The sequence below is a fragment of the Balaenoptera physalus genome, assembly GCF_965194825.1.
Source record: "Balaenoptera physalus genome assembly, chromosome: X".
Taxonomy (NCBI): Eukaryota; Metazoa; Chordata; class Mammalia; order Artiodactyla; family Balaenopteridae; genus Balaenoptera; species Balaenoptera physalus.
The window spans coordinates 57830780-57848884 of record NC_138903.1 but is presented as its reverse complement, the minus strand read 5'-3'; the positions used below and the strand labels follow the sequence as shown (position 1 = coordinate 57848884).

The window sequence follows — 18105 nt, the reverse complement described above, 5'->3', positions numbered from 1 at the left end:
CCAAATCAAAGTAGACTAATAAACTAGCTTTTCTCATGAAAGGTGCATGTTTTTGGAAGCAGCAGGCAGTAGAGAGGACCCTGGCACTGAGTAGATATAAACATGAAGAAATGAGGAATTTGAAGGGGAAAATGTAAGTGTTAGCCAAACCTTTCTGTAATGGTGACAACAATCATGGTAGACATAGAATAAAGGACAGAGAGCATTATGATGGGGGATTACCCTTGAAACAGCTGTATCTTCGTTCTGTCAAGTTACTCTGCTACTAAAAAAAAATGCTTTTGGAAGCGGTCAATAGATTTGCAAACAAAAGGAAATGATTAAAAGGCCTGCTCATCCCTGGGAGATGTGAGATAGGAAATTGGCTCTGCTTGGCAGCCTAGTCATAGGCTCCAAAGAAAAGCAGCTTCTCATTCCAGGTGGCCAGCTCCACAATACAGGCAGCAGCTAACTGAGGGATATTCCTGGGTGTTCAGGGCCAGCCTGTGCCTGGGTCATCCTGCACCTGTGACTGTTCTGGATTCCTTAGTTCTCTCATCCTAGCCACCTTTTAACAGCATAAGGTCAGTACCATTATATCCCCTGGGGAACGCTTCATAGTCAAGTCCACACTCACTCACCCTCTGATGGGTCCTGATCCCTGCTTCACACCTCCTGCTCCTATGCTGAGCCCCACAGTGCGGTGTGGCATGGTTAAAGATAAAGAAAAGCACCAGCTGGCTGATGGCCACATTGGATATGAAGGGGTCAGCCTGTATCTAGAGCATGGCTGGCCTCCATGGAAACATCAAAGAGGAAAATCTGGTTTAAAGAGAGAATAAGAGAATGAGGGAGGGAAAGGAAGAAGGAGAAAGAGGAAGAAAAATATTGTACCTCCCAGAGTCATCCCTGCTTCATAGCATTTCCGGAGGCGACAAGATGGACAATTTTTCCTTCGGAATTTATCGATGGTGCAATCATTTCTGCTGGCACACAGGTACTTCTGTTTTCCTGGGAGAACAAATATAAGAGTAGACAGTCCTGTTAATGTGTTGCCAGAGTCTCTTTGGAAAGTATTTCTAGGCAGAAAAGGTGTGAAGATATACCCTGCCCAATGAGAGAAGTGGATAGAGAATGGTCCCATACAATTTGATCATAAAGACTCTAACTATTAAACCAGGATGGTTTAATTCAATGCTATATTGTTTGGTTTTCATAGGTGTTTTTCAAAGGGATGAACAATTCAGGTCCTGCTGATACCTCCTTTATTAGGATTACATACTGGCTTTTTAAATAAGATGCTCTTTACTAAAAGTCAATAATGTCCTTGAGAAAATATGGTGGAAGTTGTCACTCCTTTAGCATGGCATAGCAGAGACTTGGGCTCAGGCAATGTTCCCTCCTCCTGACTTCTGTAATCATCATAGGATCATACTTGAGCTAATAACATGCTTATTTTTCATAATACAATTAAGCCTTCTATAAAAGAGAACTCCATGTGATTTTTAATTGTTTTAAAAATATTAGTGATCATACCCTCAATCCTGCAGGTTATAAAAATCAAACAGATAAAGCCCACTCTTTGCAAAGTGAACACAGCAAATGAAAGGAAGTCCTCTGAAGCTAGCAGAAGAAAAACAATCACTGCCATGCACATGTGAAGTTGTGAGAGATACACAGAAATATACACACACAAACACACCACACACATTCTCAGACTCAGAAATCCTTAGGATTATAGCTGTTCAAAGAAAAACGTGGAGGTCCACTCAGAAACACATATTTCACTCAATACTTTGTCTCCTTGCTCCTCGCACAGGCCTGGCACACAGTAGGCCTTCAATAAACACTGACTGAATGAATACTCAAGTGGAACAGAGAGATCCAGAGGTACATAGGGTCACCAGCAGAAATAGACAGCGGTACATACCCTGCTGCTCTGAAGCATGCAGAACTTACACTTGTGGCCCTGCCCCCCAGCCTGAGCCTGTGCATCCCTTCATCACACCCCTTTCTTTCTCCAAGTCCTTGGTATTTTTTCTCTCATTTACTTCTGTGCTTTACTTTATGGGATAGACTGAGATTTTAAGGAGGCTTCTTTTGGCAGAGTAAGAATGTTTGTGGTAGGGAAAAGGAATAAAAATTGAAGAACAATTGCTATTTGATATCAGGGAAAAAGCCCACAAATTTAGCTATAGCTCAGCTTTCCTCTCTCTTCACTCAGTCTAAAATTTACATAACAGTCACATCTATTGTAGTAGGTTATTTTTTGTAGGAGATTCACTGTAACCAGGTTAGCAAAATTTTCTTTTCCTTCCTCTCCCCTTTTCTTTTTCCTTCCCTCCCTCCCTCTTTCTCTTCCCTTTGTCAAAGGACTCTGAAATACTGGGCTTGAAGGAACTGTTAAAAATCACCCCAGGAAAACACTTTCATTCCAAGGATGAGTTCTGGGGAGGTGACTTGCCTGAAGAACACTGAATTGGAGGCACCTTAAGGAAGAAAAACTACCATTTAATAGACACTTACTATGAACAAGGTCTGTGTGAAGGGGTTTACATATGCTATTTAAATAAATCGCCTTGGCAATGCTTTGAGGTAGGTACTGTCATCACTTTCACTCAACAATGAAAAAACTAAGGCCTCTAGGCCAATACCCTTTCTACCATACTGCAGGATTTTATTTGTATAAATAGAACACATAATTTGCTAACAGCTTCTTTCTGCTGCAAACTGAGGACTGTAATATGTGCACAGAACGGATGGTGCTTTGATGATTGCCATATAGCCTTTGGGTGTCAACTCCTAGAAGGCAGGCCCTGTACCCAATTCCAGTGGGTTCATTTCCAGTGCTGTGAGTATTCTAGACCTGGGACACCCCCACAGTATCAGTGCTGCTGCAATCCTCAAGACTACAGGCAGACCTCAGAGATATTGTGGGTGTGGTTCCAGACTACTGCAATAAAGTGAATATGCCATTAAAGGGAGTCACATGAATTTTTGGTTTCCCAGTGCATATAAAGGTTACATTTACACTCTACTATATAATACCTATTTATTTATGTATTATAAATAACATATAATAACATAAAGTAATAATAAACTAAAACCTAATATAAAACATAATAATGTAAAATAAAATTCCATCCCATTTGATTAGCTTACAAAAGTTAATAAGAATCTTGTACAAATTAAGTACAACAGGGATTACTATATACCCCATTATACAGCTGAAGAAACTGATGCTCATTAAAATGAAATTGACCTGCATGGCATCACACAGTTTATGTGTTCCATATCATAGTCCATAAGGCTATGAATCTTACATACTGGAAAGAATTTTAAACACTGGTCACACCACCCCTACTTCTCCATAAAAAGCTTGAATCCCCTCTATAGCATCCCTGCCCCACCTTTTCTTGAATTGCAGCCCACTTCATTTCTGGACTCTGTTATGAGGCTCTTACTTCCAGGAAACTCAGTGTCTGTCTCCTTGTAGCTTTGACCCATTGGTAATAATACATAATAATTATGTATTATTAAAAATAGATAATCTTTGATCGGTAAAGGACTTTAAAAGCCTTCTAATAAAATGTCCCAAAGTAGTGCTTGACTCCTCAGTTATGAAAATGTCCTCAAGGTATTGAAGTCACATGCCCCAAATCACAGGAAACTGGTAGAGCCAGCACAAGATCTAGCAAATGCATCCAATGGAGACATGTTGTGGGTGGGTGTAGTCTCAAGACTGAGCACTCTGAGGATGTTAAGTATCTTTGTTGATTGTCTAGTAAGTGTATGGCCTTCTCAGTTGACAAAAGAACTGTGTAAATGGGATCTGGGCCTGCTCCAAGATGGTCCTAGAAGGTCCTCTGTTCCCATGCTGTAGCCAAGGTGACTGAATAATTAACATAGAGATCACAAACTACAATCCATCTTCTCCTCCTCAGATTCTACAAACATTACACCTGGCTCTTTGACACTGTTGACCTCCAACAGCAAAATTTTATCAACAACCTATAATCAGTCTCACAAAAAATGTCATTGTGAAAACTCTGGCAAAATATAAAAACCCCTCTCACATGCTGAAGGAGGTAAGTCCAAACTGTAGAACTACAAACAGATCGCACATTTAAATAGTTGATAGCTCTCTTATTAGAACAGCTCAAACCCTTTATTCCTGTGAAAGGTCACATAATGAGCTGATATGAGGTCCTCTGCATGCCAGCTGGCTCTGAAATTCTTGACTGCCTGATAGTGTTCTGCATTTTTCTTCATGGGTCCTATTCTTCCATCATAAACCTTAAGTCTGATTCAAAGCTCCAGCAGAAACAAAGGTTACAAGGCAGCCTTCAGATATTTTCTCCAGAGACTCCCCATTTCTATTGTTTTCTGTCAGCCCCGTTGGTGCTGCCATGCAGTATGAGCTGAGGTCAACGTCTGATTAGGCTTCTTTCAATTTGTTCATTGTGAAAAATCCTATTTGGAGCAGAGGGGGTAAAGTAGGGGAGTTACCCACCATCTGTGGCACCACATCATGCAAATGAGAAGAGGGTCAAGTCATCATCTTTATTATGCACCTATAGAGAAGATTAAAGAAGTAGGACTTCTCATACTTCATAAATAGAGTGTTAGTGCAGGGCCTATATAAACAAAACTAAAAACAAACAAAACAAAACAAAACAAAACACCTTTATTGAGGTATGTAAAAGAAGACCGGAATTAAATGGAAAGATGTACAGTGTTCCTGGATGGGAAGATGCAATACTGCAAGGATGCCAGGTTTTCCCCCAGTGAAATCTATAAATTTAAACTAACCCAAACAAAATTTTGGCAACATTATCCCAAAGTTTATCTAAAGGAATAAAATGTGTGATATTGCCAAGATATTTTTGAAAAAGAAGAGTAATGAGACTTTTCCTACTAGACATTTAAAGTATTATAACGCCATAATGATTACAACAGTTTGGTATTGACTCAGCATAGATCTATCAGTGCAAGAGACCAGAAGAGCCAAAAACAGACTCTGCACATGTAATATGTCATTCTAAATCAGTAAAGAAAGGATGATTTATTCATTAAATGGTGTCAGAACAACTTGTTATTCATTTGGAAAAGATAATAAAGTTAAATTACTAGTTGAAACCAAAATAAATTCCAGATGGATTAAATATGTCAATAAAAAATACAAAAACAAAAAGGAATTATTGAAATATTGTTAGATATTGAAATATTGTAGGTGAACATTTTTTAATTTTTGAATGTCCAAAAGGGATTTTTAAAACATGGCAATAAAGAATACATAAGGGAAAATTCTGACAGACTCGACTGGAAAAAATTTAAACTTTCTTATGTGAAACAAACATAATAATACAATTTAAAGACAATCATGAACTAAAAAATACATATCAGTATCAAGTATGTAAAAGCAGTGATCAATTTCCTTGACATATAAAGATGAACAATACAACAGAAAGATGGGCAACAGACATGAGCAGGCAATTAAAAGAAGAACCACAAAAGATCAGTAAGCATATGAAAATTGTGCAATTTCAATTTTATTAATAATTATAGAAATACAGTTTAAATAAGATATCATTTTCACAAGGAAGACTGGTAAAAATTTAATACTAATTACTGGTGAAAAGGTATTGTTAGTGGGTGTGTAAACTTTTTAGAGAGCAATTTTGCCATATACCTAAAAAAATTAAATTCACATAAATTTCAACCAGTAATTCCACTTTTGGAATGTTTTATAAGAAGATAATAAGTTAAGCACAAAAAAGTAGTTCAATGTAGCATTATTTAAACAGGGAATGCAGTCAGCCCTTCGTAGTCATGTGTTTCACATCCGTGGATTCAACCAACCATGGATCGAAATTTCAACTGTATTCATTCTATTATGCCAGTTTATTTTTATTATTTATTTATTTGTTTGTTATTCATAGTTATTTTCTCTTTTTCATTGCACTATAGTGACATACAGAATTATATTAGTTTCAGTTGTACAACATAGTGATTTGACGTTTATATACTTTAGGATTTAATCACCATGATAAGCCTAGTAACCATTTGTCATCATACAAAGTTATTACAATATTATTGATTATATTCCCTCTGCTGTACATCAGAGCCCTGTGACTTATTTTATAATTGGAAGCTTTTATCTCTTAATCCCCTTCACCTATTTCTCCCAACCCCTCACCCTCCTCGCCTCTGGTGACTACCAGTTTGCTCTCTGAATTTATGAGTCTGTTTTGTTTTTTCATTTGTTTTTAAAAATCCACATATAAGTGAAATCATATGGTATTTACCTTTCTCTGTCTCACTTAATTCACTTAGTATAATACCCACAGTATATATACACCACATCTTCTTTATCCATTCTTCTATTGATGGACGCTTAGGTTGCTTCCATATCTTGGCTATTGTAAATGATGCTGCAATGAACATAGGGATACATATAATCTTTTTGAATTAGTGTTTTCATTTTCTTCAGATAAATGCCCAGAAGTGGAACTGCTGGATCATATGGTAGTTCTATTTTTAATTTTTTGAGGACCACCCATACTGTTTTCCATAATGGCTGCACCAATTTACAATCCCACCAATAGTGCATGAGGGTTCCCTTTTCTCCACATCCTCTCCAACACTTGTTTTTTGTTTTTATTTTAATAGATCTTTATTGGAGTATAGTTGCTTCACAGTACTGTGTTAGTTTCTGTTGTACAACAAAGTGTTTCAGGCATATGCATACATATATCCCCATATCCCCTCCCTCTTGATCCTCCCTCCCACCCTCCTTATCCCGCCCCTCTAGGTGGTCACAAAGCACAGAGCTGATCTCCCTGTGCTATGCTGCTGCTTCCCACTAGCTAACTATTTTACATTTGGTAGTGTATATATGTCAATGCTACTCTCACTTCGCGCCAGCTTCCCCCTCCCCTCCATGTCCTCAAGTCCATTCTCTATGTCTATGTCTTTATTCCTGTGCTGCCACTAGGTTCATCAGTACCGTTTTTTTTTTTTTTTTACCTTCCATATACATGTGTTAGCATACGGTATTTTTTTTTCTCTTTCTGACTTACTTCACTCTGTATGACAGACTCTAGGTCCATCCACCTCACTACAAATAACTCAATTTCATTTCTATTTATGGCTGAGTAATATTCCATTGTTGTCTTTTTGATGACAGTCATTCTAACAGGTGTGAGGTGATATCTCACTGTGGTTTTGATTTGCATTTCTCTGATAATTAGTGATCTGCATTTCTCTGATAATTAGTGATGTTGAGCACCTTTTCATGTGCCTGTTGGCTATCTATATGTGTTCTTCGGAAAAATGTCTATTCAGGTCCTCTGCTCATTTTTTGGGTTGTTCGGGTTTTTTTTTTTCTGTGATGTTGGCTTGTGTGAGTTCTTTTTATATTTTGGACATCAACCTCTTATCTGAAATATCATTTGTAAATATCTTCTCCCATTCTGTAGGTTGCCTTTTTGTTTTGTCGATGGTTTCCTTCACTATGCATAAGTATTTTAGTTTGATGTAGTCCCATTTGTTTATTTTTGCTTTTGTTGCTTTTGCCTGAGGAGACAGATCCAAAAAAGGATTGCTAGGACTGATATCAAAGAGTGTACTGCCTTTGTTTTCTTCTAAGAGTTTTACAGTTTCAGGTGGACTACACCATTTTATATAAGGGACTTGAGCATCCACATATTTTGGCATCCACCAGGGCTTCTGGAACCAATCCCCAGCAGATACCAAGGGACGACTGCATTGGAAAAATTTAAATGTCCAACATTAGGAGAATAATTAAATAAATTATTCTATATTCATGCAAAGGGACACTGTGCAGTCAGTGTCTTATTTTTTAACTTGGAAGGATATTCACAATATACTATTTTATTCAAAAAACAACAATGGTGTTATCAAACAACATATTTTTATTGAATCCCACTTTTAAAACTTAAGGCTTTAGAGAATATCCATTCAAGTTATTTTATTCTTTTGTGGTGAACCTTTTTTACTAATGAAACATTACATAGAGGCCTCATGTAATGTAACAGATGAAAATTAAACTTAATGTGCCTGAAGCAGGCATATGAAACTTAGAACTTCTGCTAGACCTCTCCTTTTCTCCCCTTCTCTGAAGCTTTATCACTGTGGTACACCTTAGAGAAACTCTATAGGACTCCCCAGGGATTTGTGGAAAAGTTTAGAGACCTACGTGACTTAGTCCAACCCTCAGTATCTCCTATTTCACAGATTAAGAAACTTAGACTCAGAGAATGGAAAAAACTTGCTTAAGGTCATACCATGAGTCAATGTCAAAGTAGCAACAAGAATCCATGTCTCCCTATCCCCAGTCTAGCAGTTCAGTGCTATTCTCACTTAATATAATAGATGTAAAAATAACATAAAGCATAAAGCATTATGCAGATCTTATCTATTATTATTAAATAATAAACTCCTTGAATATCAGAAGAGGCAAGGACCTCTGCAGAGATCATCTAGTCCAACACTCTTATTTTACAGGTGAGGAAATCGAGATCCAGAAAGCAGAGTGGACTTGACCAAGGTTAAACAATGCGTCAATGACAGTGATGGAACTAAAACTCAGGTTTCCTGCCCACAATGTTCTTTGCACATTTGCTTTATTACTTCAAAATCATTTTCATATTCATTATCTTGCTGAGCCTTTCTTCAAAGTAGGGAGGGTACAGAACGTTACCCTCAATTTATGAGGAAACATGAGATACAGAGTGCCTATTGAGACCAAAGAATATAGCCCAGTTTCAATCCAGGCTACCATATGCTTTCTACTGAACCACTATAAAACCAAGCAAATATTTTATTGAATATTTGCCTCTCTCCTGACTTATTTGCCCTGTATTTTCTACATATACCCATTGCCTCTTCCTAGTGTCAAGGAAGAGTAATCCTTGACTTTCCTAGAGAAAGCAATGGAGAGAGGAGGTGACCCACTGTGCTTTGGGTACTATTCCAGGTGCCTTTAAAGATGCTGACTCACTTAATTCTTGTCAAAATTCTTCCAGGTAGCTACTATTCTTATTTTAGGGTTGAGGAAAATAAGGCTCAGAGATGCTGAATGACTCACCTACAGTTACCAGCTAATAAGTGGCAGAAGCAGAATCAGAAGCCAGGTCTGTGTGACCTGTGATATAGATGCTTGTCTCTGTCAATGTGATATCTTTTCTCATATGGACCCTGACACTATATTTCAAAGAGGTAGGACAGAATAGTAAAAGATCATAGAGCAGGAAGGAGGAAGACCTGAGGACCAGCCCTGTGTTCTTACTGAATCACTATGTGACCCATATTTCTACTTCTCTTTTTCTTTTTTTCTTTTTTTTTTGGCTGCGTTGGGTCATAGCTATGGCACGTGGGATCTTTCGTCGCGGTGTGGGCTCTTTGTTGTGGTGCACGGGCTTCTCTCTACTTGTGGCGTGCGGGTTTTCTCTCTCTAGTTGTGGTGCGTGGGCTCTGTAGTTGTGGTGTGTGGGCTCTGTACTTTGCGGCAGGTGGGCTCTCTCATTGAGGCATGCGAGCTCAGTAGTTGTGGCATGTGGGCTTAGTTGCCCTGTGGCATGTGGGATCTTAGTTCCCTGTCCAGGGATCAAACCCATGTCCCCTGCGTTGGAAGGCGGATTCTTTACCACTGGACCACCAGGGAAGTTCCTCTACTTCTCTCTTCATCTTTTTCCCCCGATCTATAACTAGAAGGGAATATGTTAGGCATTAAGAGAATAGTAGCAGACTAAGGAAGGTAGGTTCAGAAGTCTTCTATTCACATTAGTATTTGTGATGGGAGTCTCAGAGTCCTTGAGTGTGACTCAAGGAGGGCTGAAGCCAGTCTGTATACCTATCTTGTTTTTCCAATCTCAAATCTCTTGACTTTAAGGGCTTTCTCTGAAAAACAAAGACAGTATCCTACAGAAAGAAGTAGCTAAGTGCCTCTTCCCTGAGTGACCAACATAGACTGGAAGGAGACCAAGGCCTGTTTAGGGCCATGTATCCCGTGGACATTACTTTCTCTGGGGCTGAGGCAGCCTAGAACCTCTGGCCTAATCACCCAAGGGCTCTCTTCTATGAAAAGCAATCCTAAGCATTATTGATTCCTAGTATTTTTTTTTCTCCTAGAATACTGCTCTTTGGCCTGTGGAACAGGCTAGACAACTCTAAACAACACAGTCTGTGCCCTGCCAAAGGGTACATCGTTTGTGAGAAGAACTTATAAGGTAGCTGAGTCCCTGTGATTCTAGGGCTGCAACCATTCCCCCACCTGTCCCACCTACCCAGAAACACAGATGGCCGTTAACCCAGTACCATGGATGGGCCCTCAGCTAATGCTCAACAGGAATGCTTCTTGGGAGTGGTTATAAACCCATGATCATTTTTGATTCTTTTGATGTTATAGTTAGCTCTACTGAGGGGGACAGGAATCAAGCCCACACTCCTCTTCTTGGCTTTCTGTACTTTCCACAATCTGGCCCAAGCTCCACAAAATAGAAATGTAAAGAGTACTAGACTGGCAGTCAGAACAGCAGGTGTCAAATCCCAGCTCCAAATGGGATGCCTCAGGCAAGTATGAACCTTGATTACTCATCTAAAAAATGAGGATATAAATAATGGCATTACCTCCATCCTAGAGTTATACAAAACAAATAATATAGAATGCATGTGCAAGTGATTTGTAAAAGGGAAAATATTAGGTACATTAGATGAGTTATGTATAATGTTACTGAGTCTATCTTGTCTTCTATTTCCCTCCAAGAGCAACCTTCTTATGACTATGCTACTCTCTTCATTGGCCCCTGCCCTGGCCACAAACATTCCATCCTCTGCCTCCTGCCCCCAGTACACACACACATACACTTCTCTGTTAAAGAAAACCCTGCAGTGTTCAGTTCCAGATCACGTTCCCTAGCTACTGCAATTTATACAGACCTCCTGCTTCAAGAGGACAGCAAGTAGAAGGTGAGGCTGACAAGTTTGATAGTGGCTAGGTCATGAATAGCCTTGAATGCAATGCTATGCAGTTTAAACCTTAACACAATGAAATATTTGAATACATCATTGAATTCAACCATAGAAGATGTTTAATAACTATCCTCTGATGGTTAAAGGACAATCTTTGAGTGCATACCTACTATGTTCCAAGCACTATTCTAGGCAACCAGGGAAACAACAGTGCATAATACAATCAAAGGCCTTGCCCTCAAGTTGGGTGATCTTGGTGGAAACAGACAAGTAATAAATGAGAGATAAATAATAATTTAGATATTTTCAGATGGTGATACATATAATGAAAGAAATAACACAGAGTGCTGTGATAGAATAGGAGAGTTAATTTAGGTAGAGTGGGGAAAGATTATCTGAGGATGAGGTTTTGCGCTGAAACTTGAATAATAGCACCAGACATGCAAAGAGCCAGGGGGAAAAATTCTCAGGAGAAGTAATAGCAAATACAAAGCCTTAAAGTCATGAGTGAATTTGGTGTGTTGTTGGAACAGCAAGGTGGCCAGTGTGACTGGCATATGATAAGGGAGGGGAGGTGGTAGGAAGAGGTGATTCGATGGTAGAACCAGGTAGTGCAGTGCAGTAATTCTCAACCTTGGTTGCAAGTCAGAATCACCTGGGGAGCTTTTACAAAATACTTATGCCTGGTTTCACTCCCCGTAGTTTTTATTCAGTTGACTGGGGGTAAGGGTGGGCACTATGATTTTTTTTAACACTCCCCTATTGTTTCTAATGTGCAGCTAGGGGAGAGAACTGCCGATGTTGGACCTTGCCGGTGAGTTGACTGCTTATGTAGTTCTGCAGCTGACATCAGGTTAATAACAGGATGAATGTTTGACATTGAAATAGCACTTGACAATTCACAAAACTCCTTGCTTTTTTTGCTTCTCGAGAGACTAGTGAGGTTCAGTCCACTCAGATGAATAGTGTCGGGAGCACCAAACAGGTAATGTTCTTCAGATGGGATTTGGAAAGACCATCTTGGAGAAGTACAGGCTCCAACCTCACCAAGGAAAACACTATGAAGAATAGGCAGCTCACTTCTGCCAAGGTCATCTGACATTTGATCAGACCCAAATTGTATGTTCTCCAGCTGTCTACCCTTAGGTTCTGTGCAGCATTGTGCTGGAATTGGTTTGTAGTGACTCATAAATACCAATTCTGAGCATCCTCACAATTTCACATTCAGTGCTGTCATACTGGTAGTTTGAAATTGGTCCTGATAAGAGTATCTATATCATGGAAATTAGTGAACAGTACAAATATCAAGGCTTCCTGCTGACCCCTGCCCCCTTGCAGGCAGAAACCCAGTTTATTGGCACAACACCAGTCCTGCCCTTGTGGTAGCTTTACTTCCTTCTAGTTGAGTCTGACCCCCTTGTTCTTTTCTCCACACACTTTCACCTGAGCACACCTCTGGGGTTTGGTAATATGATTAGAAGCACAGCTTATGTAGCCTCAATTGCATTTTAGAAACATATTGCCATCTTCACATGCTTTACCCAATAGATGTGTTCCTGAACAGTAGTGTATAAGTCACATTTCTTTAAACTGAGCTCTCATTTGAGTGTACAGTGGGGATTGATCATTTAAAGAAACACTGTATTGAACAGTTCTGTAAGGTCAAGACAATCATTCTTTTGTAAAATTAACAGTAACTATTTCATTTATAAATTTTGTCAAATACAAATTTTGCATAGTCTTACAACCTTTGTGGAGGACAATTTGGCAAAAGCTTTCAAAATTGAAATGTACATATGCTTTGACCCAGCACATGTTTGCACATGTGTGACATGACACATATACAAGAACATTCTCTGCAACATTGTTTATAATAGCAGAACACTGGAAACAACATAAATGCTCATCAATAGATGGAGTCATACAATTCAGCCATTTAAAAATGAAGCAGTTCTGTATAAACCGAGTGGAACAATCTCTAAGACATATAGTAAAGTGGGAAAAATATGCAAAACAGCACAGAACACAAGTTGTCTGGGGAAAAATTGATATATTTTCTATATGTGTCTATAAATGAATATACTATGTATACAAGGGCACACAAGAAACTAATAAATATTGGCTGCCTCTGAAGAAGAGAACTGCATGCCTGAAGGATGGGGGGCTGGAATTATTTTTCACTCTTTAACCTTTTGTGATTTAAAAATTTTGTACCATGTGCATGTATTGTCTGCTTTAAACATAGATTTAAAATAGTCACAGCTCTGTTAGGCTTCCCTGTTGCCTTGAGACAAATCATTTATACTTTCTAGTCTTCACTATCCCCATCTATACAACTAGGGGGTTAAACTCCATACTTCAGAGAGGAAACCAAAACAGGGTGTCCCCAAGCACATCCTAGTCTCCAATTTATTGATTCACCATTCACAACAGGTGTGTTTCCTGTTCACCATACTGTGCAATTAAGGAAGCTGCTTTTCTAATAGGGCCAGAGAAGGTACTTCTGTTATTGACAAAAAAAAGTTAGTTAACAAATACCTACTGAAAACCCAATGGTCCAGCCCTGTGCTGAAGTCTGTAGAGGAGAAAGAGAAATTATAGCTCTTGCCCTTTAGGAGTTTGCATCTAATGGGAGATGAAATAGCAAGAATACAAAAGAGGATGAGAGAGTTATGGAATGAGGCAAGGAGGGGTAGGTCATGGCTTGACTACAGTGGCTCACTGTGAGGACATTTCTTTCTGTTGAGAAAATGATGGGGGAGCATGAGGAGGAGAATTCAGTAATCTCTCAATAAATTAATATTCATCCCAGAGATTAAGAGACTATAACATAGACTGTGAAATTTCTATTACCTGTTCTTAGCTAATTGTTAATTGGCAAAGAAGTATGGTGTGGTGGCAGGAGCAAGAACTTAGGAGTCAGAGGGATTGGGTTATGAGTCCCAGCAATGTCACTTACTAGTTATGGTAAATAGCATAAACTTGGGCAAACAGCATAAACCTCTTTGAATCTGTGTCCTCCTTTGTAAAATGGGTATCATATCATCCACTTTTGCAGAGCCATGGACATTTAAAATAACTTATGTCAAGCATCTGGCAAATTTTAGCTACTTGGTAAGCAAGAGCTGTTTGAATGGTGTGCATTCTCCTGGAATCACGTGGAATGCGGGAAGAGCTGACCAAGGCTGAAGTTACTGTTGAAATCTTTATTGTGCAGCATTCAAGGACTGTACTTAACGTTATTTATTTATCAAGTGCTCCACAATAAAGAGCTTTAATAAAATTTCTCAGATTTTTCTTCCTATATAGTTCTAAAAATAAAGGTCACCTAAGATCAAATTTGAAAACTGAAATTTAATCTGCAGCTCAAACATACCCTCATTATGCTCCCTTTCTGAGGTCTATTCTGATTTGATTTACTAAAAATTCAAAAACTACTTATCAAGATGATTATAGTGTATACCTTATCAAAACACATATTTCTTGACAAGATTAATGACGCAGGTGGGGGGGGAGAAGGAGGGGCAGAGGAGGAACAGGAGGAAGAAGGGATGAAGAAGAAGGAGAAGGAGAAGAGAAAGAGGAAGAGGAGTAGAAGGGGGAAGGGAGGAGGCAGGACTAGGAGAAGAAAAAGGAAGAGATGAGAAGAAAAGAAAAAGAAAAGAAAAGGTTTATAGAATGAAAAACTCAATCCTGGGCCTCACTAAGGACCTACCGAGCTCTGTGACAGCTTCAAGAAAAGTTGAAGAAGCCATTACCACCCTCCACCAAGTGCTGCCTCAGTGGGCTCAACATTACCTGTGGTGTCACCGCCACCCCTACTGAGGGTAGAAGCATTCCTGGTTGCAGGAGGGAAGATGTGAGCTTGTATCCCAATTATTTCATAGCCACCTTCTCCAAGTCTCTCTTCTCCAAGGATTATTTTGAGTTACTTCCTCTTAGGGAGTCACACTGTGATGGACCCTGAGACTAAGAAGCCAAAATTCCTTTCGGACTCTAGGAAAGCCCCCATAAAGGCACCAAAAGATTGATATGGGACACTCATAGAGGAATCAATTGAAACTATAGAGAAAGGAGCCAGTGTAATAGAGTAGGGAAAAAATAGGGCATTGTATTTCCACAAAAATCCCTGCTTACTAGCTGGAACTTTGGAGCAAGTAACTTGACTTCTCTAGACCTCAATTTAGTGCACTGTAAAATAGAGATAATAACTTATAGGTCTGCTGGGACATGTAAATGAAATAAATGAAATAATGTGTGCAAAACAACTAACACAATGTCTGGCCCTCGTAGGCATTCACTAAATATTGCAAGAGAAAGAGAAAAAGAGAGGAGTAAATGGGTAAATTTTTAAAACATAGGACCTAGGAGAATATGTACAATTAATTGGGCAAAAGAGAGTGACAGTTGTTATATAACATCATCAGAAGACAAAATAATGGGATGCTAATAAGCTGTATATTAAAAGAAATGCAAACAGCTTGCAAATGTTAAATTAAACTCCTAAAATGTAAGAATTAAGAGTAGTTGCATTTCACAGCAGTAATCTTGATGGAAACGCAGAATTTTGCTATGTAAACAAAGCACAGGTAGAGCATTCCAGGCAGAGGAAATGATGTATTTGAAAAGGCATGGAGGTTGGAAAGAACCAAGATTGATGGACCAAACAAACTGTGAAATTAATGACTTGTTGCTCATCAAAAACTAAGATATTCAATTAGTCTTGACCAAACACATTGACTCCATACACTTTTTCTTTTCCTTTCTACTAAAAACAAAGTTTTTTCTTTTTACAACTACCTTAAGACAGCCAAATGGGTTTGACTGTTCCTTCCCCCAACCTGTACTTTGGCCTGCATTTTAGTGATTACTACCTGAAAGACCAGTTGCTAGAACTGACCAAGAGGCATGGCCAGAAAAATGACATGTGGAGGCTAGTGGGGTATTAGAAGGAATACTGACTGCTTACTTAAAGCACTCCTGGGCTTTACTTTCCAGCCATCAGAGAATAAGAAGGCGGTGAGACTACACCCATCAAGAAAGGTCCACCTATACCATCCATTTGCCATAAAGATAACGTCTTTTCCTGCCATATATTGGGTTGGCCAAAAAGTGCCTTCGGTTTTTAAGTAAAAATAAAAGACACATTTTTCATTTTTACCAAGAACTTTATTGAACAGCATATTCACCCTTTTGTTCCCCTACCTTCTGCTATTTTTCAGGTAACTTCATAATTCCATCTTCCCAAAACTTTTTATATTTTTGAGCAAAGAACTGTTCCAGGTACCTTTTATAGTCTTCCAGGGAATTGAAATTTTTTCCATTAAGAGAATTTTGTAAAACCGAAATAAATGGAAATCTGAAGGTGCAATGTCTGGTGAATACAGAGGATGGATCAGAACTTCCCAGGCAAGCTGTAACAGCTTTTACCTGGTCATCAAAGAAACATGCGGTCTTGCATTATCCTGATGGAAGATTATGCATTTTCTGTTGACTAATTCTGGACGCTTTTCGTCGAGTGCCGCTTTCAGTTGGTCTAACTGGGAGTAGTACTTGTTGGAATTAATAGTTTGGTTTTCCGAAAGGAACTCAAATAGAGGACTCCCTTCTAATCCCACCATATACACAACATCACCTTCTATGGATGAAGGCCAGCCTTTGGTGTGGTTGGTGGTGGTTCATTTCGCTTGACCCATGATCTCTTCTGTTCCACATTGTTGTACAGTGTCCACTTTTCACCACCCGTCACAATTTGTTTTAAAAATGGCATGTTTTCATTACGTTTCAGTAGACAATCACTTGTGGAAATACGGTCAATAAGGTTTTTTCCGCTTAACTTATGTGGAACCCAAACATCAAAGCGATGAACATAACCAAGCTGGTGCAAGTGATTTTCAATGCTTGATTTGGATATTTTGAGTATGCTGGCTATCTCCCACATGGTATAACATTGATTTTTCTTAATTAATGTTAATTAATTAATTCAATCGCTATCAACTTCAACTGGTCTACCCGATGATGGAGCACCGTCCAGCAAGAAATCCCCAGCACGAAACTTCACAAACCACTTTTGACATGTTCGATCAGTCACAGTACCTTCTCCATACACTGCACAAATCTTGTTTTTTTTCTTTTTTTTGCGTTTCAGCTGTATTTTTACCTTTCTTGAAATAATAAAGCATAATGTGCTGAAAATATTGCTTTTTTCTTCCATCTTCAATATAAAAATGGCTGCACAAAAGTTCACCAATTTTGATAAGTCTTTTTTAAAATGCACATTGATATGACAGCTGTCACATACAATCTAACAAAATTGTTTCAAATGAAGTTAAAGACAACTAAGTGCTACTAGAGCCATCTTATGGGAAAAACTGAACGAACCTTTTTGTCAACCCAATACTTCAGTTCCCCAACAAAACTCTCACTGAAAATGTTGAAATCAACTGAATTACAAACAAAAATAATGGTCACTGACAAAATGAGAAGTCTCTCATTAATCTTAAAATTCCTCTATAATGCAGGACCCAAGAAAAATGAATACATTATTCCTTTCCATTTGTGATTTGGAAAGTCAGAAGAACTCAAAGGTACATGTTGCTAGGCTTTCCTTAATGAAAAACAAACCAAAACCAAACAACAATTACAAAACAAACAAAAAAACCCCACCCTGGCCAACTTGAGGAACATGAGCTGACAAACGACTCTAACTTTCTGTTCTTTTTTCACTGTCCCAGGGTTCCCTAAGTATCTGAGCATCTTTGCATTTTGGAGTACATTTTCAGCACCAAGGGCACCAGAGATATTCCTGGGAAACACGGGAGTCATCTTTGGCTCCAAAACATGTAAAACGTTGATAATTCTTAATAATCTAGGGCAAGGAGACTTACAAAATTCCAGTGATGAAAGATGCTCACACTAAAACATCAGGAATCTAAAATTATTTTCAACTAATGACAGGTAGGGCTGATGTTATTCAGGTTTAGCTGTTCTCACATTGAGTGTAACCCTTCTCTGTTCCCTAAACACTCAACAGTAGGAATCAGTTCATATGTATTCAGCATCTTCCTAAATCATAAACATTTGTATCAACTGTACCTTGCATTTGTTGGTAGCTTTACAACTTACAGATAG

General features: G+C 38.7%; 1 protein-coding gene across 2 annotated transcripts in view; it reads right to left on the bottom strand.

Moving 5' to 3' along the window:
- AR (androgen receptor) overlaps positions 1 to 18105 on the bottom strand; it is a 186638-nt gene that overhangs the window by 37130 nt on the left and 131403 nt on the right. For both annotated transcript variants that reach the window (XM_082444933.1, XM_082444934.1), the window contains exon 3: positions 874 to 990. In XM_082444933.1, the coding sequence (XP_082301059.1) occupies positions 874 to 990 (117 nt within the window). The remainder of the gene's footprint in view (positions 1 to 873; positions 991 to 18105) is intronic.